General features: G+C 59.5%; 7 protein-coding genes across 15 annotated transcripts in view; 5 read left to right on the forward strand and 2 right to left on the reverse strand.

The window, feature by feature from the left end:
* The window catches only part of TAOK3 (TAO kinase 3), a 79,092-nt gene extending 76,429 nt beyond the window's left edge, over positions 1 to 2,663 (forward strand). For all 7 annotated transcript variants that reach the window (XM_038152070.1, XM_038152071.1, XM_038152072.1 and 4 more), the window contains 3 exons: positions 108 to 320; positions 669 to 851; positions 1,168 to 2,663. In XM_038152070.1, coding sequence (XP_038007998.1) covers positions 108 to 320; positions 669 to 851; positions 1,168 to 1,329 — 558 coding nt within the window. In that variant the 3' untranslated portion in view covers positions 1,330 to 2,663. The remainder of the gene's footprint in view (positions 1 to 107; positions 321 to 668; positions 852 to 1,167) is intronic.
* Positions 2,664 to 3,589: 926 nt separating this feature from the next.
* Positions 3,590 to 5,934, reverse strand: PEBP1 (phosphatidylethanolamine binding protein 1). The gene is made up of 4 exons (XM_038152685.1): positions 5,744 to 5,934; positions 5,316 to 5,425; positions 4,612 to 4,712; positions 3,590 to 4,399 (listed from the first exon to the last, which is right to left on the reverse strand). Exons 1-4 carry the CDS (start codon positions 5,876 to 5,878, stop codon positions 4,182 to 4,184), a joined length of 564 nt encoding a protein of 187 aa, XP_038008613.1. The 5' UTR covers positions 5,879 to 5,934; the 3' UTR covers positions 3,590 to 4,181.
* Positions 5,935 to 6,014: 80 nt separating this feature from the next.
* Positions 6,015 to 13,160, forward strand: VSIG10 (V-set and immunoglobulin domain containing 10). Its single transcript, XM_038152684.1, has 8 exons — positions 6,015 to 6,840; positions 7,052 to 7,336; positions 10,049 to 10,330; positions 11,102 to 11,395; positions 11,476 to 11,586; positions 12,231 to 12,243; positions 12,356 to 12,516; positions 12,633 to 13,160. The coding sequence occupies exons 1-8, from the start codon at positions 6,756 to 6,758 to the stop codon at positions 12,719 to 12,721; spliced, it is 1,320 nt and encodes a 439-aa protein (XP_038008612.1). The 5' UTR covers positions 6,015 to 6,755; the 3' UTR covers positions 12,722 to 13,160.
* Positions 13,161 to 13,290: 130 nt separating this feature from the next.
* Positions 13,291 to 16,284, forward strand: CFAP73 (cilia and flagella associated protein 73). The gene is made up of 7 exons (XM_038152686.1): positions 13,291 to 13,840; positions 14,394 to 14,529; positions 14,689 to 14,795; positions 14,861 to 15,062; positions 15,158 to 15,379; positions 15,639 to 15,797; positions 15,894 to 16,284. The coding sequence occupies exons 1-7, from the start codon at positions 13,551 to 13,553 to the stop codon at positions 15,987 to 15,989; spliced, it is 1,212 nt and encodes a 403-aa protein (XP_038008614.1). The 5' UTR covers positions 13,291 to 13,550; the 3' UTR covers positions 15,990 to 16,284.
* Positions 16,285 to 16,363: 79 nt separating this feature from the next.
* On the reverse strand, positions 16,364 to 22,013 carry DDX54 (DEAD-box helicase 54). The gene is made up of 20 exons (XM_038152683.1): positions 21,961 to 22,013; positions 21,205 to 21,340; positions 21,048 to 21,118; positions 20,786 to 20,971; positions 20,647 to 20,696; positions 20,497 to 20,538; positions 20,158 to 20,253; positions 19,945 to 20,066; positions 19,722 to 19,783; positions 19,469 to 19,600; positions 19,012 to 19,222; positions 18,591 to 18,725; positions 18,154 to 18,375; positions 17,991 to 18,064; positions 17,714 to 17,911; positions 17,395 to 17,540; positions 17,208 to 17,321; positions 17,017 to 17,121; positions 16,732 to 16,835; positions 16,364 to 16,658 (listed from the first exon to the last, which is right to left on the reverse strand). The coding sequence occupies exons 1-20, from the start codon at positions 21,997 to 21,999 to the stop codon at positions 16,429 to 16,431; spliced, it is 2,475 nt and encodes an 824-aa protein (XP_038008611.1). The 5' UTR covers positions 22,000 to 22,013; the 3' UTR covers positions 16,364 to 16,428.
* A 47-nt stretch (positions 22,014 to 22,060) lies between these two features.
* On the forward strand, positions 22,061 to 25,583 carry RITA1 (RBPJ interacting and tubulin associated 1). Its single transcript, XM_038152875.1, has 3 exons — positions 22,061 to 22,304; positions 22,416 to 23,323; positions 23,764 to 25,583. The coding sequence occupies exons 1-2, from the start codon at positions 22,084 to 22,086 to the stop codon at positions 22,978 to 22,980; spliced, it is 786 nt and encodes a 261-aa protein (XP_038008803.1). The 5' UTR covers positions 22,061 to 22,083; the 3' UTR covers positions 22,981 to 23,323; positions 23,764 to 25,583.
* Positions 25,584 to 26,606: 1,023 nt separating this feature from the next.
* TPCN1 (two pore segment channel 1) overlaps positions 26,607 to 27,707 on the forward strand; it is a 41,955-nt gene continuing 40,854 nt past the window's right edge. The window contains exons 1-2 of one of the 3 annotated variants that reach the window (XM_038152225.1): positions 26,607 to 26,643; positions 26,941 to 27,512. In XM_038152225.1, coding sequence (XP_038008153.1) covers positions 27,401 to 27,512 — 112 coding nt within the window. In that variant the 5' untranslated portion in view covers positions 26,607 to 26,643; positions 26,941 to 27,400. Of the gene's footprint in view, positions 26,755 to 26,940; positions 27,513 to 27,707 lie in introns of those variants that run through there. The other 2 variants (XM_038152224.1, XM_038152226.1) reach the window with 2 other exon arrangements.

The following is a 27,707-nucleotide window of genomic DNA, read 5'->3' on the forward strand; positions in this document are numbered from 1 at the left end:
GCATGCACAGGGGAGCTGTGTTCCCACCACCCCACCCATGTGGACGTACCACAACCTCTCCATTCTCAAAGCCCTTCGTGCTCTTCACGTCGTTCCTTCCTTGGCAGGCTATGGAAATGCAGATCAAAAAGCAGTTCCAGGACACATGCAAAGTGCAAACTAAGCAGTACAAAGCACTGAAGAATCACCAGCTGGAAGTAACTCCAAAGAGTGAGCACAAGACAATTCTGAAGAGCCTGAAGGACGAGCAGACACGGAAGCTCGCCATCCTGGCCGAGCAGTATGAGCAGAGCATCAACGAGATGATGGCCTCGCAGGCGGTACGTGCAGGGGGTCCTGGGGCCTGGCAGCACCCTGGGGGGCACTTCTCCAGCCACTGAATTATAAAAACTGTTAAAACAGCACATCAGGTGGCACTTTCCCTCTTGGAATAAGTGTCCTGCAGAACATGCGTCCTTCCCCTGCTCCCCTGGCATGCTGGGGTTTAGGATTGGATCTTCTGGGGCTCTGCCTCAGCGTGAGCAGAGCAGCTGCTGTTAATGAAGCCTTTCCTGCTTCCTCCCTCTGCCACCAACACCAGTGGCTTTAGGAAGAAATAGTTGTGACTTGTGTGGAAGCAGAGAATTCCCGGCGGGGATTTGAGCCTTGTTTTCCCCATGCTCTCACAGCTCCGGCTGGACGAGGCCCAGGAAGCAGAATGCCAAGCCCTGAGACTGCAACTCCAGCAGGAGATGGAGCTGCTCAATGCCTACCAGAGCAAAATAAAGATGCAGACAGAAGCACAGCATGAAAGGGAACTCCAGAAGCTGGAGCAACGGGTGTCGCTGCGCAGGGCACACCTGGAACAGAAGGTACGTTCCAGAGGGGATTTTGGGGATACATGCAAGGTAGAGCTCTGCTGGGGGCCGCTGGCTGTGCTCGTTGATTTTGGGGATACGGGACAGGGTGGAGCTGTGCTGGGGGCTGCTGGCTGTGCTTGTTGATTTTGGGGACATGGGCAGGCTGGAGCCGTGCTGGGGGCTGCTGACTGTGCTCGTTGATTTTGGGGATACGGGACAGGCTGGAGCCGTGCTGGGGGCTGCTGGCTGTGCTTATTGATTTTGGGGATTTTGGGGATCCGGGGCAGGCTGAAGCCATGCTGGGGGCTGCTGACTGTGCTCGTTGCAGATCGAAGAGGAGCTCGCCGCCCTGCAGAAGGAACGCAGCGAGAGGATCAAGTTTCTGTTGGAAAGGCAGGAGCGAGAGATTGAGACGTTTGACATGGAGAGCCTGCGGATGGGCTTTGGGAATTTGGTCACATTAGAATATCCCAAGGAGGACTATAGATGAGGTTAAATTTCTTTGCCATTTAAAAACAAAACAAAAACCACAGAAAGCAAACCAAGTAAGGATAAAACTTGCAAACCCAACATTCCCCATGTTGACGGGCGTGCTCTCTCTCTTTCTGTCTCTCTTACTGACATCGTGTCGGACCAGTGCCTGTATATTCTTATCCATCAGGGGCCCCTTTCCCCCGTCACGTCCTGGTGCAGGACAGCTCCTGGCAGTCTTTTCCATAGTATGTCACAGTATTGATGTCTCTGTGCAATGATTAAAAATGTTTCAGTGAAAACTTTGGAGACGATTTTAATGGAGAAAAAAAAAAACCAACATATAAAAAAAAAAAAAGCCACCAAGTGGATGTATGTTGCTTCTGAGCAATCACTCATTTTACCACCAATCAATGAAAATACAAGCAAAAAATATTAATAATTAAAAGATATCTATGATCCCAGGGGGAGAGAGACTGAATCCGCAGCCTTACCTTAACTAGCTGCTGCATAATTTTATTTTATTTTTATTTTTTTGGTATTTATTCATCAGGAATAATTAAATAATAAAAAAAATTTTATTAAAGATTGAAAAAAAATTTGATACATTTTACAGAAAAAAAAACCTTAATCGTGCTGTACATATCAGTGGTGACATATTATTACTTTTTTGGGGGTGGGGAGGGGAGGGTGATGACGTGGTGATTTTTAGGAGAACCATGCCAGGGGCAGCAGGGACGAGCCCTGGCCCCTGGGCATATTCTTGATTGTATCATAAATCATTTTCTGCTGTCGCAGAGAATGTGAATACACTTAAATGAGCCCACAGGATCCCAGTAGCACAAATTGGGCTTTGTCAAATTGTGTATTTTGTGTATAGAAGGAATTTAAGGAGAGCTTTTACTTATTTTCATATTGTATTTTAACTGTTTCTCTGATCAAAAATTTTTTTACTTCTTTCCCCCCCTCCCTTCCTGCTCCAGCCACCCCCCACTCTCCAGTTCTGTTCTGGAGCTCAACACTGTCTGTTAGATCATCCCAGCCCTTTTTAGTTTTTCTTTTATTTGTTTTTTTGGGTTTTCTTTTTTTTTTTTTGTTCCTCCCCCAAGTCCACCCCAAACCCCATGATCTTGGTCATAAATATTGCATTATTCACACTTTCAAACTGTGTATTTTCTTACAATAAAAAGAGAAAAAAAAAGGCTTTACTTCTTTTGCATGCACTTTAAAAAAAAAAAAAAAGGACAAAAAAAACCAACAAAACAACAAAAACATTTTTTCAGGTTCCAGGGAAGAGCATGAATAACTGTCAGAGCTTTTAATTATATTTGTAAATAAAAGTGTTCATCACAATGCCTGGCTGTGTCATTGTGGGAGGGGTGGCTCGTGGCCCAGCACAGGTGCGAGGTGGGGATGTGACACATTCCACAGGTGTCCCTCAGCCCGAGCAGGGCTTGGTTTCCTGGCAGTGGAGGGTTTTAGGGTAATGGATTTTTAATTTTTTTATGTCCTCCTTGCAGCCCAAGCAGTCCCAGGATGGATGAGCCTTGTGAGCCCTGCTCCAGCCTTAACTCTGCTGGGCCTCGGGCTGGAGCAGCTGGGGCTGTTTTCCTGGAAAACCACTGATCCTCTTGAAATGTTTTAATTGCTGGGCTGATAAAACTGCCCTGGGGCAGCACATCCACTGGAGCTCTGGAATCCCCCATTTTCACAGGGGTGCTGCTGCTTCCTGTTTGTCACACCGTCTCTCTGCAGAGCTTTGATACAGCAGCTTGAGAAAAAGGGGGAAAGCTCCTGATTCCGTGCAGTTGAATTGCACTGGCTTCACCTTTTTTACCTTTTTACGGCTCTGTCAAAGGCTCATTTCTGCTCTAGGCACTCAGGAGACACCCAGGCCTCACTGCGAAGCTGCTGGAGCAGCAGAAGCACCTGGGACCTGCAGCTGGGCTGGGCAGTGGCTTCAGGTCAGGGAAGCTGGGGGTGCCCAGACTGACTGTTGGGGTGTCGGAGCTGCTGTGGTGATGGGGGGCCTCCTGTGGAGGGAAGGAGCTCCCGCGGGTCTGGGAGTGAGGGGAGATCCCTTGGGAAGGAACTGAAGGCTGGGAATGTTGTTAAGATAAAAAGACATGATGGCTTTGAGCTGTATCCCTCCAGCATCAGTGAGTCCGGAATGGGGAGCCCTGGCCCAGGGTCCAGCCTCATCCCAGAACACACCACCACCCCACTGCGCCCTAAGCACTGCCTTCATCCCCCCCAAGAAGACAAGCAAGCACGCCAAGTACCTTGGTAAGTTTTTAATTGCACTGTGAGCACAGGGCAGGTCACTACAGGACTGAACAAAACAAAGTGGTCTCAGCTTCGAGTGGCAGCAGAGAACAGAAGGAAGTGCTCTAGGCCAGCTCCTGCCTCCCCCTCGAGCTGCACCTTCACTACTGTAGTGGTGACATGGAGGCACTGGCCAAATGTAGGAGGGAGGAAAGAAAAAAAAAAAGGGGAGAAGTTTCCCTTTGACTGCCCTCTCATCTCCTGGAAAAGGGAGTCTCCGCAGCCAGCACTGCCCCAAAGTGGTTGTGTACCCACAGCCCTGCCACCTCAAGCCAAGACAGCAGAGACCCCCTGAATTGACACTAATTCACAAAGGCTTCTGATTCCGTTAAGCAGGTCAGTTTGGAGCCAGGGACACCCTTCAGCAGCTCTCTAGCTAGGACACCACGAGCATCAGCACAGGCCTGAACACAGGGACAGAGCGGGGACAGTGACGTTGGCAGCAGTCAGAGCGGGACACTTGGGTTCAACTCATGAACAGAACAGAACTACAGCGCTGTGCCCAGCCCCACCCACAGGTGCTGCAGTGCCCCGCGGGGCCTGGCCCTACTTCCCCGAGAGCTGCTCGTAGAGCTTGGGCACGTAGTCGTCCCACTCGGCCTGGTAGCAGGTGCCCGCCACGGGCGCCCCCAGCCCGTACTTGCTGCGGAAGGCGGCCACCTTGAACTTGCCACGCTTGTCCCCGGAGCGGTTGGACAGCACGGGCTCGCTGCAGGCCAGCTGCTGGGGCTGCTCGTACACCAGCCACACGTAGCGGTGCAGCCCTGGGGGAGGGACGGCGTCACCGCCTGCACACCAGGCGACCCCACAGCTGCCTCGGGCAGCTCAGGGAAGATGCACTAGACAGGCTGGATCCCAGCCCCCAGCAATCCTGCCTGGATCGCTCCCACAGGCAGCTTCCTGCAGACTTCCCCCCGCCCTTCTGCACTGGGTGTGATCCACGCAGCAGCACCGAGGAACTGCTGCAGGTACCAACCTGTTCCCTTGGGAGGCCCGGAGCCAACATAATCCGACATCACGGTCCCGCTGCCCACATCGTTGCCTTTCATGTTGGTCACCAGGAAGTGATGCCACTCCCTGAAAGGAGAAGGCACAGAACAATCTAGCAGAGGCACAGATAAGAAGAACCTTTGTCACTCCAAGCTGCTGCTTTCCCATAAGGTTGTCAGCATGGGGTAAACGAGGAGCTGCCACTCCTGGTTTGCTGAACCCAAAAAACACCAGTCCCAGAGCAGGCACCGCTTTGTCGGGATGCACAGCCTGCCAAAACCAGCTCCACGTGGCTGCAGAAAACTCACAGCCTGACCTCTGAGAGTGGGGATTCCACACACTGCTGAGGCTGACTTGAGGAAGGTGAGCCAGTCCCAAATTTAAGATTCTGCTGCCAGCAAAGACCTAATTCCAAATCACATATGTGCTAAATTAGAGCAAACAGTAAATGCTGTGCTGCTCCAGCTACAACAGACCTTTGAGCATCCCTGATATGAGCAGCTGCTCCTCCCCATGCTGTCCCTGGCTCAAGGAGAGATGCAAAGACACGATTTCTACGACAAGCCACAGCCCCACAGCTGCTGCACCTTAGGCAGAGCACAGTCCCACCTCCTCCTTAAGCCTCTGCTCAGCCCAAGAGAAATGTTCCTTTTTCCCCACGCAAGACACGGAGCTGTTCATCCCCACTACCTGAACTTTGGGTCCTTCCGACTGGGCGCATCAGGGTCTGTGAGAACCAGGGTGTAAAGCTTCTGGGGATCGCAGCCGTCCCACTCGATGCTGCTGGGGCGATGCTGGACCTGCAGGCACGACCGCGTTAGCACCGGCCGTGCTGTCAGCGCCAGCCACCTGCCCCGGACACAGGGCCAGCACGGCCTGCGCTGCAGCGACACCCGAGGGCTTCAAGGCCATTCGCGCCAGCTCGCCCCGGCTGTGAGAGCCATGGGCCTTCTCTCCTGCGGCACGGCCGCCCCCGCAGCAAGGCCGCCCCCGCAGCAAGGCCCCTCTCTCTGCTCAGAAGCTGCGGCGGCAGCTGCCGGAGCGACAGCGCCAGAGGCCCGACCGCATCCCGCCATTTTGCCGCGACAACCCCCGCGCGCAGGGCCGGGTCTGCTCACCTGAGTGGGCGTGAGCACCTTGCCCAGCTCGTCAATCTCCACGGAGCCATACTTGACCCTCAGCGGGTGCGCCGGCTTCTGCTCCACCTCGGAGAGGCTCAGCGGCCCGTCCCACTTGGCCAGGTCCACCGGCATGGCGACGTTTGCGGCTGCGGCGGCTCCGGGCTGCCCGTGCCCCTTGCGGAGGCACCGCCCCTCTCCGCTCCCATTGGTGGAGACGCCGCTATGCTCCCTTCCCATTGGTGGAGACGCTGCTATGCTCCCCTCCCATTGGTGGAGACGCACCGCCTGCCTCCCCCGCGCCAGCTCTATGGCGCCCCCAGGCGGAGCCGAGGAGGGGCCGGCCGAGCTCTGGTTACCTGGGCCAACACTATTGCACCTACCACTAATTAGGTTAATTAATAATTAACGTACCAGGGCCCAGTGGGGCAACCCTGTGGGTCTGAGCGCTCTGCTTTACGCACGCCTTGGTGCTTCCAAGCTGCCATGTGTAGGGTGTTCTGGAGAAACCCGAGGATAGTTGCGTGGTTACGGTCCTCGCTGCGGGGTTACACAGAGGAACAACCGTTTATCTGTGGTCTTCCCGCTGCGCGGCTTGTGTGGTGTCTCTAATTGGGTGGGTTAGAGTAGCTCTCTGGACGCGCGGGTCGCTTACCGCTCAGCACACACCGCTCTCTCCGGTTAACACACTCCCGATCCGTGGGCGGCACCGGCGGCAGCGCCAGCCCGGCCATGCTGGGGCCGCCCCACGTGGCCGAGGTGGGAGTGAGGTGACCCCAAGATGGCGGGCGGCCCCAGGTTGGGGGGGGGGTCTCAAGATGGCGGCCGCCCAAAGCGGAGGCTGTGAGGCGGCGGGACCCGATGGACGGACAAACCCTGTCACGGGCCCCTCACGGGCCCTGGCGGGCGGGTCCCCCCAGCCGGGCACGCCCGCCCTCCCTCCCCAGGTCTCTCGCCGGGGCGGCGGCCGGGCAGCACCGCCTCCGCGGGGCTCCGGCAGCGGCGGACAGCCATGCAGCTCCTCGGCGGGATGCCGCCGGCCCGGCTCGTCCTCGCCCTTTGCTTCTGGAGGCTGGTGCCGCGCCGGGAGGCCGCAGGTAGCGCGGGCTGAGGGGAGGGGAGCAGGGAGCTGTGTTCCTTTTCCTGATCCTGGTGTGCGCTGGTATTTTTAGTCACCTCAGAGGTCCCTCGGCAGTCCCGTAACGAGCACCTCAGAGGGCTGACATAGATAAGATATCCAGGTCTTTGCTGCAGACGGCTGCTTTGCCCATTCCCTCCATCCCTAACGCCGTCCCTTCTCTCTTGCAGGAACAGACGAAGTGGTCTTTGGGCAGGTGGGAGGAAGCATCCTCCTTTTATGCCGCAACACGTCCAAGGAAGCCACCGAGGTGGTCTGGTTCCAAGGGGATCCGCGCTCCTTCCCACCTCTCTTCTCCTCGAGGGTCTCCTTCCCCCCGGACGTCCGCTTTTCCCTGGTGAACAACAGCTCCCTGAGCATCACGGAGCTGCGTGTGCAGGACGAGGGCAACTACACCTGCAGGGAAGTGCTGAACAAGACGGACCATGAGCACAGGGTGCAGCTCCTGGTGGCCAGTAAGTCATCCCCAGAGCTGGGCTTCCTCCCTTCGGCCTTCCACATCCCCAAATTCATCTAGCACTGGTGGAAAAATAATATTTAGAAAGTGCAAACGACTTTATGGTGCAGAATCTCTCTCACATCCGTTCACAAGCACCAAAATGTGTGTCCAAATGGTCTGTCACAGATCTAGCATGTGGAGGGGAAATGCCAGCTCTCAAGTCCTCGCCGTGTCTCTTCTTCATTGCTGGTGATAAGTGAGTTTTTGGGCACATCTTCCATTGTCTGTAGCTATTCCATGGGGACCTTTTGCCTCAGAGTCTGGCTGACTTGAGTCTCCATAAACCTTGGGGTAAGGGCTGCTGCTTGCTGTCTGCTTTCTCTTGTTTGGGATAGATGTGCTGTGTCATCCTTTTAGTGGGAGAACTCTTCCCGGCTGAGGAGTCTTACATAGATGGAAGCATGAAATTCCTCAGGTTTATGTGGGAGCAGTGTCCTGAGAGCATACCTGTTATCAGCACAAGCCAGTTCTTCCAGCCCCTCTGTGTCTTCTGGTGCTCTCTCCCTTTTCTGTGTCTATTTCATCCATCCATTCATTCTCTTAGAAATGTTCAGAGCACAGGTGGAAGTCAGGCTGGAAAGTGCTCCAGCCCATTAATGCTTCCTGCTTCCGCCAGGGAACCATTTTTTGCCCTGATGCCTCATGTATTCCATGGGAGCAGCCCCCTCCAGATCTGCTGCCACTCTTAGTCCCTTCAGGATTGAGAAGAGGGAAAATCCGCTGCTTTTTGGCCCTCTGTACTCCCTTGGCCCTTTCCTTTCTTGCTGCTCTTTCCATGTGTGAGACCTGTTTGCCTTCAGGGTGTTCCTGCTTCTGTGTGTAAACACTGCACCTGTTCTGTATAAGGATTAACCTCTTGAAAGTTTACAGGAATAAAAATTCTCTTCCTGCAGCAAGGAATGTGCAGATGAGGGTGTGGAAGGATTGAACCCCAGGCTGCTTCAGGGAATAGATATGTAGGCATTGGGCTGAGGAGTGGGGAGCCCCAAATCTGGAGCACTGGGGCAGAACACCTGGGAGCAAAACACATTTACGGGGTGCCAAGTGTTGGTGCTGCACTCTGGACTTCATTTATTAGTCTGGAATTAATTGTATCAACTAATGTCTGAGTATGACAAAGGTGATGTGGGCATAGCCTTTGATAGGTGAGAAGGAGATTTCTGGAGATGCTTTAGTTCAGCAGGAGAAGCATCAGCAAAAGTTAGAAGTTTAACCTCTGACCTGTAGCAGGGCCCCATTTTTTCATAATCCCTGTTGGTGGAACATCTTATCCTGGCCCGGAGCAGATTTTGGACACGGACTTGGCGCTGCTGTGGAAGAGCCTCCCAGGATATGAAGAAGTTTTGTGTGGGAATAACCAGCTGACAGTCTTCAGCCCATCCCATGGGTGGTACCAAAAAGTTCTCTTTTTGTTTAAAACTGCACTTTGAAAACCCCACAAGCAGTAAATGTTCTAGTGACAGGACAAAGGTGCAGCCCTGCCTTGGGCTGTGGTTCTGTGTTTGTTTTGGATGGGAAGCACCTGTGAAGGAGACATGCGGTTCCACACCTCCAGGGATTCCTTGGCACATCTGTGCGTGGGTTGATGCAAGAACTGCTGGCTCTTCTGTGGGTCAGAAGAGCCACAGAAGGTCGGGAGGTCCTTCTGTGAGGTCGGGAGCGTGGAGATTTTTAGGCTTTTGGTTTGTTAGCTTTGTGGGAGCAAATTTCTTTAGACAGAGTTGTGCTGGGAGATCCTGGGAGTTCAGGATGTAAAGCTGATGGCTTTAGGAGACTGTTCCTGAGGTCAGCACAGCAAGTCCAGCTCTGGCTGGACACCCTGGGGGGCTGTGTCCATCTGGACACCCTGGGGGGGCTGCGTCCCATTGATGTAGGGCAGTTTCTGCTGGTTCAGCCTGACAGGATGCCCACAGCCAGAGTTTGGGATCAGTTTGATCCTCCCCAGAGGTGGGACACAGGGAGTGTTGCAGAGAACTTTCTTGCCAGAGCTGAGTGGTTTCAAAGATCACCTGAGGTGTGTGTACAGTTCCTGCAGAGACAAGCCCCAGGAAGGTGTGTTCTTGCAGCTCACACGAGGGTTTCCCATGATGGTTTTTTTTATTAATTCAACTCATTTCAAAGTCCTCTGAATAAATTCTCCCCAAAATAAGCCTCAGACATCCCTCTGACACCTCTGGTGTGGGGCTTGTTTTGGTTTGACCTCTTGGTGGGATCTTGTTCAGCCCTGCGTTGGGCACAGCGTGTTAATTCTGCCTGGACCAGAGTCCACAATCCCTCTGGCTGTTAAATCAGCACGTGTGTGGATCTGTGTGTGGAAGGAGCAGCTGGGAGAGAGCCAGGACTGTGCCTTGCTCTCAAGTGATGACTCAGGAGTAGCTGTGCCATGAGGACCAGAGCAGTGGGATTTCATTCTCCTGCTGTGTTTATCTCATTTCCATTGGATAAAGCTGTGGCAATAATTTTTTCCCTCCCTCAATCTTGGCTGTGGGGACTGTCACAGCCTCTCTTTGTCCCTGCTGGCTGTCACAGCTGTACACACCTAGGGCTGTGGGATGCGGGTCAGGGAGCAAGACTTGCAGGGAAACAGGAAAGAGTTTTCAAGGGGAATGATGACAAGTAAATTCCAGCCCTGCAAATGTTTCTGACCACGTGCTGTCCTTGCTGATAGATCCACCACAGGCAACCCCAAAGTGCTGGGCTGAGAGCTCCTCATCGGGGCTGATGCTGCAGCTGTTCTGCAGCTGGCCTGGAGGGTACCCCCACCCCACCCTGCACTGGAGAGAAGAGGGGCAGGATTTGGAGAACTCCAGCTGGGTCATCAGCTCCACAAGCTCCTCAGACACCCATGTGGAGACACTGAACAGCTCCCACCTCTCCCACCGAAAAGTCTTCAAGTGTGTGGGCAGCCATGTGGTGAAGCAGGAGCAGCCTGCCTGCACTGTGGAGATAAGTGAGTGGATTTGCTGCCTCATTAACTGCTAATGAAGCTGGTGATCAAGGGGCAGGTGGGTACCCTGGGCATTCCCTGCTCTCCAGAGCACTGAGGGGGTCAGGGAAGGCAGGAGGTGGCGTGGCAGGGCACAAATGCAGCAGGAGGCACAGACGTCCTGCAGCTAGCATCCATCATGGCAGAGGTGTAGGTGAGCTGTGTTTTGGGCCCATCTTCGTGGGCCAACAAATTTCACCCCAGCAGTGTTTTCACCTGTGGAAAGCTTTCACACGCCTGTGTGAAAGTGAGAGGTGGTTTGGGGGCTGTGGGCAGCTTGAGATGAGGTTTGGAAAGGGTGGGTTTAAGGCTTGTGTGTGCCCTTCAGGCACCTCATGGATCTGAATGGCTGATGAAAATCTGGGCTGTATTTATCCTCCAAGGGTTGTCAAGGCTTCACAAGAGCTCTGCTGATCCCAAGGAAAGTAATGTCTGGGCTGCTCTTCTCCTCTCTGCCTTCTACCTGCTGGCTACCCTCAGACCATTTTTCCCTGGGGATGTGAAGACAGGTGTCAGAAGGGACCGAGCACATGAAAGCTGCTCAGGTCACTCCTTGGGAGGCTCCTGAGTGAGCCAAATGCCAAACCCATAGTGCTCGACTCCCAGACTCCTGCCTGCCTCCCTTCTGTTAATGATTATTAATCAGCCAGAAGCTTGATTGCTCGTTATGTTAATTGCCCCCATTCCCTGCTTGACTTCTGTTTTTGTTTTCTTTTCCCCCCCGGGGCTGTTCAGAACTCCCTTCCCTGGAATCTGAGCCCCCGCAGACCTGCTTTGTGGGTGACAATGTGACCCTGACCTGCCGGGTGACCGAGAGCACCCCGGCAGCTCGGCTCAGCTGGCTCCGGGACATCTCCCAGCCCGAGGAGGAGATCCAGCCTGGGGGCAGGTTCCTCATTGCCCAGGAGGGCAATGTGTCCCGGCTCACCATCCAGAACTGCTCCCAGGGCACTGACGGCGGCTGCTACGTCTGCAAGGCCCAGAACCCCGTGGGGCTCAGGGAGCTCTTTGTCTGCCTCACGGTGAAGCGTGAGTGGGGCTGTGGCAGGAGGGCCTGGGGACGCTGCACACCTGAGAATTCTTCATCCATCTGTGTCCCCTCTCTGCAGAGCCGGTGAACGTCGTTGGGGTCGTGGGTGCTGTGGTGGTGCTGTCCCTCCTGACTGTTCTCGCCGTCACTGGGGTTGTGTTGTACTACAACCCCCTCCTGTGCCTCAGAGGTAGGGATTGGTTCCTCCTTCCTGGGGCTTTCTCCCCAACCCACTTGTCCCTCCCCATGTGCTGGACTCAGTCAGGGCTGCCTGTGCCATGTCTGGGCAGGTCACCTCCACATCTGTGGCTCTGCTTGGGGCTGCCAGTGACTGTCTGGGGGAGGCACAGACACGGAGGGAGGATTGGCAGGGATTGTCCAGTCCAGTAAAACCAGTGGCACTCCCAGAGGTGTGGTAATCACATATCTCCTGAACAGAGAGAGACATAATTGTCTCCCAGGATTTTCCTGAGAAGCTGTGAGAAATTGTGAGAAAGCTCAGAGAAAACAATTCTTATCTTAATCTCTGCATCTGTTGTTGTGCACATGCGGAATATGTCATGGAGATTGTTTACCAAAGAGTGATTCCTTAACTGGACTCTGGTGATAGTGTTTTAATTCATTGACCAGTTAGATCCATGTGTGGATCAGACTGTCTGGCAAGGGCGATGGGTTTTTCATGTAGTATGTTATAGTATAGTGTGATAGCAATAAAGCATTTGATCACCCTTCTGCAATCATAGAGTCAATATTTGTTATTCCCCATGCAGGGGCACGCTGCTGCTATACAGAGGGGCACTTTCTAATGTTGTCTCTCTTTTCTCTCCCTTTCAGGTGCTGCATTCAGGTGAGTTGACATTCCTCAAACCAGTCTCTCATGGCATCACTACTCAGCCTTCCTGTAGGGCAGGGAACAAGCTCTCCTCAGCCTTTCATCCAGCCTGCTCTGCTGTTCCCAGGAGTGCAGACTCAGGGGATGTCCTGGTGCTGGTGGACTCTGAAGATGATGAGGAGGGGAAGGGATCCGAGCAGGCCCTGAGCAGCTGCACTGAGCACGAGGCCATGGCGCTGGTTGGTGGGAGCAGGGCCCAGGCTGCTCACCTGAACCACCTCGCAGAAGGTGAGGAGCCACCTGCTCCCTGCTGAGCTCTGGGTCTTCCCAGAGCAGCTGCCAGGGAGGGAGGAATTCTTGATGGCTGTTGTAGCTGAGATGCTGCTGCCCTGTGCCCTATGTAGGTGATGATGACGAGCGAGCTCCACAGTGGGATCTCTGCCTAGGAAGTGAGAGAAGAGACATGAGGCTCATAGCTTCTATCCCTCCTTGAGGAAGCACACGGAGCTCCAGCTGGAATCCAGCATCAAGCAGGCCATCATTGTGTGTGGCTGAGCACAGGCTGGCAGTGTCCTGTCCCAGGACACTTCAGGCACCTCTTTCTCCACCAGCTCCATCCTTCTCCAGCCGTGTTTCTCCATTTCTTCCCTCCTCTTCCATTTCTCCCATTGTCTTGGGTGTCCCTAAAGCAAGGTGACGCCCAGCACAGCCAGAGCATGGGAACACCCCCTCACTCTGATGCCCGTGACAGACTTGAATTCCTGTGTGGGATTCTAGCTCAGTCCCCATAAGCAGCTCTGGGATGGACAAAGTCACCACGGGGCTGCAGTGGTCCTGGGGCAAGGGGAGAAACAAGGGCTATGTGGGCAGGACGTGGGTGACACTGACTCTGGGGAGGCTGAATTGTTTGTATTATAAATATTTTTCCCGTATTCCTTCTGCAGTGTTGCTCTGTGTCCAAGTCAAGAGTTAATCTATTCCTTGTCAAGTGTAGGCTAATGTGGACATGAGCACACATATGGGGGGGACAAAGGGGACTGACAGCTCACAGGGGATCTAATGTCCCATGCAGAAGGGAAGCACTCCTGGGACACGCAGAGAAAGGCAGGGTCTGTGCTGTGCGTGAAGTCAGGGGGTCTGAGCCATCCCCGGGCTGTCAGAACAGTGTGAGCTGGAACAGGCCAAGGGGGACAGGGAGGGGTGGGGATGGTGGTTGGGGTCTGGCTGTGCACAGTGGTCTCTGAGGGGCCATGGAGCCTGAACAGAGGGTTCTGAGGGGCTGGAGCGGGGTCTGAGGGCTGGAGAGAACGGAGGGTGAAAGGATGAGATGGTTTGAGGGCCGAGAGTGGGAGCCTCCCTGCAACCAGCCCTGGTGCCTTCCCTGTGCCCAGCACCGCGCCCTCGCAGCGGCGCTCGAAGCCGAGCTAGGAAAATCCCAGGGAGCTGCGGGAGCCTCTGGCTGCCCCTGGCAACTCTGTTGTGCTGTCAGCACCTCGGCTGTCCCGGTGCCAGCTCCTCTGCGGGCCCCTGGGCGAGGCGGAGGCACAGCTGAGATGGACTCGGAGCTGGAGGAGCGGTTGCGAGAGGCTTTCCAGGACAAGCTGTGGCTGCTGTGAGTGAGACCCCTCTCCCTTCCCCGTGGCAGGTGACCAAAGGGCTAGCAACCAGGCCAGCATGTCCTCCGTGCCCCGTGATCTCGGTTTGTGTTCCCATCTCCGGGTGCCACTGCCAGGAGGGATGCCAGTTGGTGGGGGCAGCGTCTCCAACTGAGGCTCCCAGGGACGAGAGGATACTGCATCCATGGGCTGGGGGCAAGCAGGGGGATGCCCCGGGCTCTAACAAGAAAGCTGGGATTGTGCTGTGACCTGTCCTTCCCTGGGGAACAGCGCTGGTGCTGGGGTGCTCCAAGTAGGGGAGGTTGAAGTGGGAAGGGTGGGCAAGAACACGAATGCAGGCAGGGCTAACCCTGCGTGGCTCCTGACAGCCCTGCACCCAGGGGGGAGCGGGCCAGGCTTCCTGCGCTGAGCCCCGCGCACAGCGGTGGCCCGTGGCAGCCCTGCCGTGTGCACCGTGGCCCGTGGCAGCCCTGCCCGTGGCGCGGTGGCCCGTGGCAGCCCTGCTCCTGGCACGGTGGCAGATGCCCTTCCCAGGCTTTCCCTCCGCAGCCCGGCCGAGCTGCGCGCAGCCCGTGGCAGGACGGTGGCGGCGCGGGGCCCCGCCACGCTGCCGCCGTCCACCCGTGTGCTCCTGAAGAGGCGGGAGGTGGCGGAGGTGGAGCGGGAGCTGCAGAACCAGCGGCAGGTGAGGGCGGCCCCGGGCCCCGAGCGTCCCCTCCCCGGGCTCTGCAGGTGTGTCGTGAGGACGAGGGGAGTGACAGGCGTGTCCCCAGCTCCCCACGGGCTGGCACCCTCGGGTGTGCACAAGCGTGGGCATTGCTCTCGGCACCGTGCCATCCCACAGGAGTTCCAGCAGCGGATGCAGCGCCTGGCGCAGCGCCGGCAGCAACTGGCCCGGAGGCAAGAGCAGCACCGTGACGCCGTGCTCGGATTCGACTCCTTCCTCCAGGTGCCGGGCTGAGGGCCGGGGCCGGGCTGCCCGGAGGCTGCCCGCTGACCCCGTGCCCTCGGCGCAGGCGGGTGGCGGCCCGGCGGGAGCGGGCGCTGCGCCGGGAGGGCGAGCAGCGGGCGCGGGCGGCGGCGGAGCGAGCTGAGACCACCCGGCTGCGGCAGGAGCTGGAGCGACAGCTGCGGCACAGGGAGCGCCTGGCCCGGCGCCTGCAGAGCCTCCGGCCCTTTGGGGACTACCTGCGGGACGTGCTGGCCAGGATGGGGCAGGTGAGCGTGGGCTCCTGCGGTGCCACCCTGCCCAAGCCCCTTGGAGGAGTCATCCCTCCAGCCCGGCAGACTCTCAGCTGCCTCCCGCTGCCCAGTTCCAGGACGTGCCGGCCATGCTGGTGCATTTCGGGGTGCTGGCGGGGGTGCGGGCGGCCCTGTCACAGGAGGCAGAAGCCGGGAAGGAGCAGCTGGCCCAGGGCAGGGCACAGCTCCAGCGGTACCGTCAGGAGACCAGCACCCAGCTCCTGGACACCAGGAACGAGCTGGCCCGGCTCCACACACGCCTGGAGGCTGCCCGCCAAGACGTGCTCCTGTGGGTAAGGGGGATGTGGGGTGCCCAAGGACCCCCAGGGAGAGGGGCAGCAGTATAGACCCCAAATGTGCTGCACAAGGAGATGCCCAGTGTAGTGGAGGTGCCAAGTTGGGCTGCACCCTTCTGGGCTGAGCATCCCCACAGGCCCAAAAAGCAGCAGCTCCGCATGGAGGGGATACACAACCAGGACTCCTAGATCCCCCAGGCCTGGCCAGGGGGCAGTGGCCAGGGGGCACTGGCGAGGGGCTCACTCTGTCCCCCAGGAGTCCTGCTGGACCCACATGCAGAGCACAGCTGTCCAGAAGACCCTGCTGCTGGGGCACATCAAGCTGGCTGTGCTGAACCTCTTCCAGCAAACCACTGCACAGCTCAGGATCCCCACGGACAGAGCCCAGGAGGACACGAAGGCCCAGTTGGACATGGTCAGCACAACACCCTCCCCGGAGCAGTGCAGCTGGGGGCACACAGGGGGATTTACATCTCTGGATGGCTGTGGCATGAGGCTCCCATCTCCACAGGTGCTGCTCTGCATGCAGGCCCTGTCTGACATCTGTGCCACTGGCACACACCCACAGCAGCACAGGAGTGCCAAGCTGCTCCGGGGCCAGGAATAGCCCCTGGGGACACTTGCCTGCTCCTAGGGCTGGGGAGAGGCTGCCAGGGCCTGCGGGGAGCCATAGCAGCCCTGTGGATGGAGGTAATCCCCTGAAAGTCTGGAAACCCCATGTCAAGAAGCAACGTGGATGGCAGTGGCACAGTCACACGGGTGGCACCACACCCAGGCAGGGCCAGGGCACTCCAGAGGTTACCTGCTGCACAGAGCACCCCAGGCAGGAGAATGAGGAGGGACCTGCTGTTGGCATCTCTGAAGGTGCTTCACATCAAAATACATCCAGCTGTGCAGCTGCAGCACCTGCTTCTTGTGTCTCTAGGGAAAGAATTACCCCAGGCACGATACTTGGAGCAAGGACAGACAGAAGTTGGGATGTAAAACCAACCAATATTTACTGTCCCCTTCCCCAGCTCCCAGCCCAGGCATAGGGGACGTGCGCTCTACATCCTCTTCCTGAGCTTGCCCTTCCTGGCAGCGCCCGCGCGGCGCCCGAAGGCCATCTGCCGCAGCTCCTGCACGCGCTGCCGGTTGCGGGCCTTGAGGCGCTTCAGGCCCCCGCTCTGCAGGAAGCGCTGCTTGGCCGCCTTCTTGCGCTGCTTCAGGATTTGCTGCTTGTTCTTCAGCTCCGAGCGCACCCTGCCCTGCGCCGGGAGCTGCGTGGGGCCCGGCCCTGCAGGGGACATGGCTGTGCTCAGAGCCAGGCTGAGGGAACAATGCGGGGCTCGCTTGCTTCAGGTACTCACTGTGCCCGTGCTTGTGCTTCCCTCTGAACTGCTCCCTGCTGCGCGGCCCTTCCTCATCCTCGTCCCGCTCGTCAACCTTGTACTTCTGCTTCCACTTCTCGTAGCTGGGACGGGCGTGTTAAGGGAACACGTGGGGACTCCTCGCTTGACCCTGTGCTGTGGTTGTCACACTGTGCTCCCTCCCCTGGCTGCTGCCCTGGCAGGGGATGGAGCCCTGACACACGGGTCCAGCCCTGCTCCCGCCACACCCAGCCCAGGCAGGCAGCAGTGCCCACGGCAGGATACAGGTTGTTCTTGTAGGAGCTGCTGATGTAGCGCCCGCTCTCTGTCCGCACCTTCTTCTTGTCCTCCTGGCCCGTCTGCCCCACAAACCGCTTCTTCTTGCGGTCCCTGCGAGAGACAGAAGGGTGGTGGGACCAAGCAGTGCCACCCCCAGCCCTGGTTCTCCCTCCAGCCCATGGGCAAAGCCCACTCACCACTTGAGCAGCTGCTTGTTCTTGTTGAGGTTGTGGTTCTCGTCGCCCATGAGATCCAGCACGGCCCCGGCTGCCTGCTGCTCGAAGGCGCTGCCCTCGCCGCCCACACTCAGCCTGCAAAGGGGGGTGATGAGAGCAGCCCCCGCACAGCCAGGGAGGGGGCAGCAGCAGCAGCCCCCAGACTCACCCCCGCTCACTCTCAAAGTCCTTGGGCCGATATGGGATGTAGAAGTCCTCAGCCTGCTGTGCCGGCTGCTGTGGCTTTTTCCTGGGACCATCTTCTCCTCCTTGGCCCCGTTTTCTCTTCTGGCCCCCCACATTGGAGAACACGTCCTAGATGGGGACAGTGGAGGGTCCAGGAGCCACGTCCCCCCAATATCCCCCTAAGTCTCTGCACCAGCAAACCACTGCAAACCCCCAAACCCCAGCACAAACTGGGGCCCTGGCGCTGCCAGCACCAGGCCAAGGCAGCTCTGCAGCAGTTCCTGCATCCATGACCCAATTACCTGGAGGTCTTCCTGCTCTTCTTCCCCATCCTGGGGCTTGGGAGGGGCTGGGCACATCCCCTTCCCTTTAAGTGCTGCTGCCCGCTTCTCCTGCTGCCCACGCTGGAACTTCTCGATCAGGGCACGGTCGTGGAGCCGCTTCGATCGCATCACGGTGCTGGCCGGTGTCCGGGATGTGGCGTTGATCTCAAAGATGGTCTGTCCCAGGGCAGGAGCATGATTCCCAGTGAGCCACATGGGCCTCCCCTCCCCTGCCCTCCCATCCGTCTCAACTCACCGCCTTGGACTTGTAGGTTTTAATGCTATCCACTAACTTCAGCCTCTGCAGCTCGGTGTCTTCAAAGCGAGCTCCTGGGGAAGGCAGGCAGGGAGAGGGGCACAGATCACTTTCATGGGGAGGGCAACAGGGTCCCCTCCCTCAGCATCCCCCCAGCACTCACTGAAGAGGGGGTGCATGCCCAGCTGGGACACATCCAGGTCCTTGGCCCTCTTGATGGACTCTGGCGAGGGGCCGGGCCGGGAGCGCAGGTACTGCTTGTGGGCGTTATCGGCGACGCGGCGGAGGCTGCACAGCTCCGAAGAGCTCTCGTGGTCCGTCAGCAGCAGGCATTCCTCATCATCCACCAGGCTCTGGGGCACGCGGCCCAGGACCCCGCCAGCATCTGCAGCCCAGGGCACACCGTGTCACCTCCTCAGCACCCAGCCTGCATTTCTCAAGCAGAGCTGACAGCTCCAGGGAGCTCAGCACTGTTCAATCAGCATCCCCCACAAGCAGGGTCTATCACAGCCCCCAACGCCCCATTTTCAGCACCACAAGACCACAAACTCTAGCACCGGCCAAGGAGAACAGCCCAGTGGCCACACAGGCACCCCTCACCTGCAGGCATCTCCTGGGCTCCGGCAAGGACGAGCGGGCGCCCCAGGAAGAGGTGGAGGTCGAACACATAGGGCATCTCGTCGGGAGCCACCAGTGAGTAGGCAGTGCCACTCCGGCCAGCTCGGGCCACGCGACCTGGCACGGGCAAGAGGAGAATGGGAAACCACACCCAGCCAGCCCAGCCCGGGCCCCACCCAGGCAAGGGATCCCTGGTGTCCCTGGCAGTCTACACACACGACAGTTACCATGGAGGCATGGCTGGCAAGGGGCTGTGGGTGGCTGGGGAAGGGGCAAGGGGAAACTCTACAGGGAAGGCACCAGTCCCGTTCCCAAGAGCCCTCACAGTCCAGCCGGGACATCAGGGACACTGACACTGCTTTGTCTCTCAATATAACAACACAGTGAGGGCACTGGCACCCACCAACACGATGCAGGAACAGCTTGCCCTTGGCAGGGAAGCTGAAGTTGATGACATTGTCCAGCATGGGGATGTCCAGCCCCCGGGCAGCCACGTCGGTGACCAGCAGCACTGGGCACTTGCCCTGGGAGAACTTGGCAATGTTGATCTTGCGGGCAGTCTGGTCCAGAGAGCTGTAGATGTGGGTGCAACGGATACCCTGCGCCATTAGCAGCTGGGAAGGGTAGAAAAGAGATTGCATGGATGTGCCCTCAGCAGAGAGACAGAGCCAGAGGCTCTAGAGCGGCCACCTGGAACTCCAAATCCCACTGACGTGCTCCCTCCTCTCTCTGAGGGGTGAATGGATGCAGCACCTCCATGATCACATATTCTGGGATTTCTCCTTCAACCCAGTGAAACAGAGGGAGAGATTCCAGCAGAGACCTGCCACAGCGCACAGGCACCTCCAAATGACACTTACCTCCCTCAGATACTCCGTGTGGTGCTTGGTGGCCACGAAGACGACTGTCTGGTCCTGGGGCTTCACCACGCTGCGGAGCAGGTGGAGCAGCACGGCCGGTTTGTCATCCCCGCGCACGTGGAAGAACACCAGCTGCAGCACGAGGGCAGCGCTCAGCCCTGTGCCACCACTGCCACCCTCGTCCTCTCCGCGGCAGCAGGTGGCTTGCAGGGGGTAGGGGGCACAAAGCCTGTCTTGAATTCCCCCATCTCACCTTGAGCTGCTCACTCAGCTTGGACTCCACATCCAGGCGGATCAGCATCGGCTCAGTGAGGCCTGTGGTGACACACAGGACATGGGTCACTCACGGGGTGTCCTGCTGGGACACCCACTTGGCCCAGCATTAATCCAGCTTGGTTTTCCCAGCGCTGGGCTCGGCCTGGCTGCAGGACTGTGCTGTGTCCCTGCACCCAGGGCCACCTGCCCCAGCTCCTCACCAGCACGGGCAAACTCGACGAGCAGCTTGGGCAGTGTGGCGGAGAACAGCACGGTCTGGTGGCAGTCTGGGAGCCGGGCGATGATCTCCTGGAGCTGCTCAGCAAAGCCCATCTCAAAGAGCCTGCAGGGGAAGGGATATAGGACATGGCAGGTCCCTTCCTGCCACCCCGTGGGCCTCTCACCTGTGTGGGGACACTGCCACCCCTGCTGACCTGTCAGCCTCGTCGAACACCACGTACTCCACGGTGTGCAGCTTCAGCTTCATCTCCACTGCCACGTGTACCAGGCGCCCAGGGGTAGCTATGATTCTGTGGGGACAGAGGTGGTGACAGGACCAGGCCGAGGGGGAGACAGTGTCCCCACACCATCCTGGGAGCAGGTCCCAAATCCAACACAAAGACAACACAATAGAGACCCTGCTGTCCCACAGCAAGTTGCTCCAAGGGAACACCAGGAATACCCATCAGGCACATCAGCTCTAAACACCAGTGACGTCCCCAGATGGCTGGTGGTCACTTCCCCACTGGGTCCCCTCCCTGTGCCCCACTTACATGTCAGGGTTCTCATGCAGGGCAGCAAACTGGTCCTCCATCCTGTGAGAGAGGGAAGAGGCTGGGGTGGCACCGGGCAGCTCAGCCCCTCACCAGGTTTTAGGGAAGCTCAGGGAAGCAGGGATTAGAGGGGACATGGGGACAGCTTACTTGTCTCCTCCCAGGATCAGGGCTGTCTTCAAGCCAGTGAACTTGCCCAGCTGCAAGGTGAGGAATAAACATATGGGTGGGATGTAGAACCAAACCCACTGCCCCCATTGTTCCCACTCGCCCCCAAGTCCCCTGTTACCTCCTTGGTGAACTTAAGGGTCTGCAGGGCCAGCTCCCGGGTGGGTGAGAGGATGAGGGCACGTGCCCCGGCCTGGCTGGGTGCCTTCAGCCGCTCGAACATGGGGATGAGGAAACAGGCTGTCTTCCCACTGCCCGTCCGGGCCATTGCCACCACATCCCGGCCACGCAGGATGGCGGGGATGGTCTGTGGGACACCACTGTCACCGTCACTGTCCCACTGCCACCCCCTGGGACAGGGACCCACCGCTCCCCAGGCTCACCTTCCTCTGGATGGGCGTGGGCACCTTGTAGCCCTTCTTCATGATGCCCTTGAAGACAGGGTAGCTGAGGCCTAGGGGAACAGGGACAAGTGAGGGAGCATGGGCAGGAGGGGACAGTCCCTGTCCCAGAGACAGCTGTCCCCTGCCTCACACGCACCCATGGACTGGAAGCCCCCAGATTTCTTCTTCTTCTGGTTCTGGGCCCGCACCATGGCCTGAGTGTCCAGCTCAGCGTCGGCATCATCGTCCTCCTCGGCAGCGGTAGGGAAGGCAGGCAGTGGGGTCGCAGGCACCTGGGGACAGTGGGGGACACGGCTGTGGTGATGGGTCAGGGTCACTGCAGCTGTGCACTGCTGGCTTGGCAGGGCCACCAGTGCTGGTGACTGTGGGTACTGGGGACATTGGCACTGGGGACTCGGGTACTGGGGACACTGGCACTGGGACACGGGTACTCAGGACATCGGAACTGGGACACGGGTACTAGGGACACTGGCACTGGGACTTGGGTACTGGGGACACTGGCACTGGGACACGGGTACTCAGGACATCGGAACTGGGACACGGGTACTGGGGACATTGGCACTGGGACACGGGTACTGGGGACACTGGCACTGGGAACTCGGGTACTAGGGACACTGGCACTGGGGACTCGGGTACTCAGGACATCGGAATTGGGACACGGGCACAGGGGACACTGGCGCTAAGGACACCGGCACATGGAGACCGGGGCCCCAGTACCGGGTGCAGCGGTACGGGGTGCAGGGACACGCCTCACTCGGGCCGGGCCGAGCCCGCCCCACTCCCGTTCCGTTCCCGTCCCCGCCCCGTTACCGTTCCCGCTCCCCCTGCCGTTCCCGTTGCCGTTCCCGTTGCCGTTGCCGTTCCCGTTCCCGTCCCCATTCCCGTCCCGTACCGGCGCTCCGCGGGGCTGGCGGCGGGCGCGCGGCGCCATGTCGGTACCGGCGGCGGAACCACGTGGCGGGGGCGGGGGCGGAAGGGGCCGGGCGCGGCCCGTGCCCGCCCCGGGGCCGCGGCCATGCGGGCGGCGGGTCCGGCCCCGGCCGGTGCCTCGGCTGCCGTGGCCGCCCGCCCTCCGCGGGGCCAGCGGGGCCGACGCCGGGTGCGGGCGTCCTTCGTGGACGAGTCTCTGTTCGGCCGGCCCGCGGGGGCCCGCCCGCCGCCGCCTGCCTTCCCGCCGCCCTGGGCGGCTCCGGCGGCTCCCGCAGCCGGCGGCTCCCAGCCCGGCAGCCAGTGCAGGTGAGCCGCGCCTCGGGGCGCTCCCTCCGCTGCGCCGCGTTTGGGGCTCGCTCCGCGTCGGTGCCCTGCGGAGCCTCTCGACTCCCCCTCTTGAGTTCCCCCCGTAACCAGCCCGTGTTTCTCCGCTTGTCGTCCTCCAAGGTCCCGAAGCCACGCTCCGTCCTTCTGTGACGAGTCCCTGTTTGGTGCCAAGCCGCAGGGTCCCGCCTGGGCAGCTCCGCGCATGAGGAAAGAAGACGTAGCCAAACTCCATTCGCTGCTCTGGAGCCCCCCGCCTGCCCCCCAGAGCCAGCCCGGCCTTTCCCCGCACTGCAGGGGGACGCCCCTGCGAGCCGTCCACATGCCGGCCTCCGCGCCTCCGGCCGCATCCGAGCCCGGCCGCCAGGAGAAACTGTGTGCCTGGAGGCATCCCAGGGGCGATGCTCGCCCCAAAGGCTGGGGTGCTCCCGGCAGAGGACGTTCCCAGTCTGTCAGCCGGCTGAGCGCCCCCCCGGACCGAATTCACCTTTCTTCCAACCTCAGCACAGAAAGGTGGAAGAACCAGAGTGCTCCAACAACCCCCGCTGCCCCCCAGGGCCCTCTGGTGAGGGGTCGGTGCAACAGCGTGTCCGGATCTCCTGTGCCCAAGAATGCCAAGGCAGCAGGTGGCTGCACAGCCAGAGCCTCCTGGCAGTGATGCCAAGTGTCCCTCTGGATGTACATACAGCCTTAGTCTCCCCGAGGCCAAGCCCACGAGGACCCTGGGCCTTTCTGTGGCTGAAAATGAAGGATGGGGCTGTTCCATGCTGGAAGACAAGCCAGGAGCCAGAGGTGACCACAGTGCTGGGAGGAGTGTCCTCCTGGTTCAGGGCACACCACCCACAGCACCAGAGTGGGAGAGCCTTGGTGGGAACAGCTGCTTCCCGTGGCGTCCAGGGGTGTCAGAGGAGGTTCCTGCTGTCTGGGAAATCCAGCCGGGAGGTTGGAGCAGCAGGAGAGAGGAGTGCCCCCAGTGCAGTCCAGGGCACATTCAGGAACAGGTACATGGACATTGGAGGGACAGTGCAGCTCCATGGGGATGGGCAGGGGCCATGCAGCTCCCAAGACAGGGGGTTGCTGCTGGGATGGGGTCCCAGGTGAGTCTGGCTGGGGCAGTTGGGGTCTGAGAGCCCTGACAGAGACCTTTGCTGAGCACATGTGATCGGAGGCATCCTGCTCCATCCCACCTGTGCTCATGCCTGCAGAAATGCAGGACACCCCTAGTCTGACCTGCTCAAGGTGGGTCCAAGGTGGTAGAAACCCCTAGGAACAGTGGCTGCACAGCCTCTCTGGCCTCCTTCCCACTGCTCCACTGTCCTCAGGGTGAAAATTTTCCCTTTGTCCAGTCAGAGCCTTTCTAGTTCGATTCTGTGCCTGTTCTCTCATTCTGCACCTGAGCACAAACCTTGGCCCAACCCTCACGGCCGCCTCCTCTTTGCAGGTATTGAGAGGCTGCTGAGGCCCTCCCAAAGATTCCGTTCTCCAGGAAATGAGCTCTATTCCCTCTGCCTCTATGCACAGGATGTGCCTTGGTGTCTCCCTGCTGTCCTTGCTTTGTGCCACCTACACCTTATGGACTCCTCTGAGGAGGACAAGGGAGGACGAGCACAGAAGTGAGGAAAGCACTGCCCTGCACCCTGCTGGCAGCGGGATGATCCCAGGCTAGATGGGGTTTGTGACACAGAAGGATCTGCCCAGGGAATTGGGCAGCTCGTGGTGACGAGGAGGTGCTGAGTAAATCCGTAACTGGGTGGCTGAAGGTTGTGAGGTGCTCCCAGCAGTGCCACAGTGTCACCGACTGCTCCAAGACAAATCCGGGATCTGTGGGATGCTGCTGAGTGATTTGGGCACCTCCAAAGCTCCTCCACTTCCTTTGCTGAGGTGGGAAAGAGCAGCTGTGTGTGCATGGAGGGTGCATGGAGGTGGAAAAGGGACATGGAGTGAGTGATGTGGGGTTTGCAGTCACTGCTCCCTGGGGAGGGAGGCTGCGCTGAGGAGCTGCTGAGGTTACTGGCAGTTTGATAACTTCCATGCCGAGGGAAATGCTCACATTGACCCAGGGACACACCAAGCCAGGTTGAGAGCATCATTGTGCCCCCAGAAATGATTTTTATTGCACCTTGAGCAGCAGCAGGATCAGCAGGTGGAGCTGGAGCCAGCCAGGAGCCTGCCCTGAGGGGAATTTCTGCTCATTTCTGGGCCTGATAGACAGCAAGAATAACCTGACGGTATTAAAACCTGAGAAGGTGAGTGAGGATCCTTGTGATTCACTCCAAGCTCTTGGATCTCTCCCTGTGCTTCCCACTGAGGCAATCCAGCTGCTCTTCTCCAGCTGGGGTAAAATTGGAGGGATGAGAAACAACTGTGGCCTTCTCAGAGGTTGGCAGTGCTGGTGTCAATCCCAGCCTGATCAGCTGTGTTTGTGGGCACAGTGACAAGCGTGCAAGCTGTGAAGGCTGCAGGTCTCACTGGGCTGGAAGAGAGTCTAGATGTGATTTGGACACTAGATGGAGACAAGAGGGTTGAGGATTGACGCGGGAGCAGGAACGCTGTTCCAGCAGCAGGTGGGAGATCCGGTGAGGCGAGTCAGCAAACTGGGGGAATTGCCCTGGAATCTAAGCAGCAGAGAACTGAACCAGCACAATCTTGGAGAGCTGGAGTCCTTGAAAGAGGAAGCCTCTTAAAATAAGGAGAGATTTCGTCTGAAAATCAAGTTAACAGTGGCCTGTGTGGCCAGGATTGGCCACTTTATCCCCACTGCTGTGCTCAGGGTCTGAGGAATCAGTGGGGGAAACTAGAGCCCATCTCATCAGCCACACTTTCCTGTCCCACACTGGCCCAGGTTGTCGCCAAGGCCTGCCAGGAGGTCAGAACAGGCATTTCCTTGCTGTTTACACATGAGGACAATGTTGGTTAAGTATAAATGGGTTTTTTGCATTTGTTCCATGATTCTCTCTCACATTGGTGCTTTACTGTTGCCCCGTCCTCTTGTTCTGCCAGAGCTGTGCAGCCCAGCACAAGAGCAAAAGCTGCTCTGTTACTGCTGGAGCTGGTGCTCATGTGGAAAAAACCCACATTAAATCTGAATGAAATGAGGAGGAGGAAATGTTCAGTTGTTTCCACCCTGCAGATCCAGCCTGTCACTGGTGCTCAGCTCAGGCCAGAGTTGTTGATGCAGAGGCCTGAACCCAGCTGGGGATCCTCCCTGCTGCTGCTCTCATTTTTCTGCCTGCTCAGCACTGACATAAATCTCACTCTCCACCTTTGACTCCCCTCTAACTCTTTGACTTGTTGCTTATTGGGGCTTGAAGCTGTGTTGCTGCAGGGCTGCTTTCCGCTGAGACCAGCAGAGCATTGGGGTGCAGCGGGTATCCTCCAAAACCCAGCAGAGCCAGCAGCCTGACCTTAGCAGGCTTCATGTCCTGTGGGACCTTTGGAGAGCCAGCGCTCCTGGATACCCCTCACAGCACCCACTGCGCCAGGGCACGGCTGGGCTGCACTCAGGGCCCGACCCATTCCCACCGCCCGCGGGGCCTGCGGACAGGGAGGCCCCGGCTCCGTTTCTCCTTGTCTCCATGCGGCGCGGGGAGAAGCGGCCGGCCCGGCCCGGGGAGAAGCGGCTGTCCCGGCACGGGGGCGGCGCGGGGAGGAGCGGCTGTCCCGGCCCGGGGCGGCGCGGGGAGGAGCGGCTGTCCCGGCCCGGGGCGGCGCGGGGAGGAGCGGCTGTCCCGGCACGGGGGCGGCGCGGGGAAGAGGGGCTGTCCCGGCGCGGGGCGTTGCGGGGAGGAGCGGCTGTCCCGGCCCGGGGCGGCGCGGGGAGGAGCGGCTGTCCCGGCGCGGGGAGGAGCGGCTGTCCCGGCGCGGGGAGGAGCGGCTGTCCCGGCCCGGGGGCGGCGCGGGGAGGAGCGGCTGTCCCGGCGCGGGGCGGTGCCGTCTCCTGGGCTCGGTCCCCGAGCCGCTCCCGCCCGCGTTCCGCCGTTGCCCGGGGACCGCTCCTCTCCTCCCTGACCTTGGGGCGGGGCCTCGGCACAGCCAATGGCAGCCCGCGCTTGCCTTTCCCAGAGCCCACCCCCGTCTGCTCGGACCAATCAGCACCCCTATCTGCTTTGAGGGACAGCGCTTCTATCCAATAGTGAGGCAAAGTGCGTGAGGCGGAGAGGAGGCGGGGTTAACCCGGATCCTCTGGCAGTGGGTGGGGACAGGTTCGGTGCGCGGATTGGCGGGAGCGATGAGGTCCCGCCTCTTAGGGCGGGGCCACGCTGTGGCAGCCAATGGGAGGCGGAGGGCGGGGCGCGGAGGAGCTGCGTCGCTGCGGGCGCCGGTTCGGAGGGGCCGGGCCGGGCCGGGCGGGTGCGGGGATCCCGGCGCCGGGCGGTCCCGGGAGGGTTTGGAGGGTCCGGAGACTCCCGGGGCCGCGGGCACGGGGGGGCTGGTGAGGAGCGGGTTCACCCAGGGCTGGGAGGAGGGCGCGGGGAGGGCGCCGGGCCGGGCCGGGCCTCCCCATCGCGGTGACAGCGCCGTGCCGGTGTCCCTCTCGCTGGACAGGGACAGCGGCTGCGAGCTGTCCCCGCGGCGCTGAACTGGGCCTGTTTCATCTTCCTTTCCCATCACCTTGTAGAGAAACCCGTGACCTTGTGGCATCGCGCAGTTCAGAAAGCGCTCCGGGATCTTGCTGCGGGCGGGCTCGGGCGCCGCGGGGCACGGCCGGAGCCATGCGCGCCCGGGACCCCTAGCGCCATGCCGGCCCCGGCCGCTGCTCCCGGTGCCGCGGCCTCTGCACCTCGCCGAGGAGCGCTTCGTGCCGCGTGCCCGCTGTCCTGCGAGCCGTGCCCGGCCGGGAGGGGCAGCCCCGAGTGAGCCGAGCTCGCCCAGCCCCATCGAGCCCGCTGTCCTGCGCTGTGTTCGGGGGCGGCGGCTCGCTGCTGGCCGGAGATGGGTGCGCGCAGCGCTGCGGGCCTGTGCCCCGCAGGCAGCCCCGGGCGAGGGCTGGCCCGGGACAGCTGCTGACACCTGCGCGGCCCCCGTGAGCTGCCGGACGCGCCGCTGAAAGCTCCGTGCGCCCGAGCGGAAGGGACGGCATGGCGGTGAGCATGGACGATGATGTTCCGCTGATCCTCACCCTGGACGACAGCGGGAGCAGCGCCTCAGCCCCTCTGGATGAGCTGGAGCAGGAGGAGCTGCCTAACGAAAGTAAGAGCCCTTTGTCACCGCGTGCCCGGTGTTTGTCGCTTTTGGGTGGCCGCTCTTCCCGGTGAGACTCGCGGGGCTGTGGCTCGGTGTCCGGGGGTGCCCGGTAACCGCAGGTCACGGTGCCGCCGCTCGTTTTGTTGCTCACAGCTCCGTGTGGCACCGCGGGGCCGGGCAGGTCCCACCAGTGCTGTGTCT

This window comes from Motacilla alba, chromosome 15, assembly GCF_015832195.1.
Source record: "Motacilla alba alba isolate MOTALB_02 chromosome 15, Motacilla_alba_V1.0_pri, whole genome shotgun sequence".
NCBI classification, from domain to species: Eukaryota; Metazoa; Chordata; class Aves; order Passeriformes; family Motacillidae; genus Motacilla; species Motacilla alba.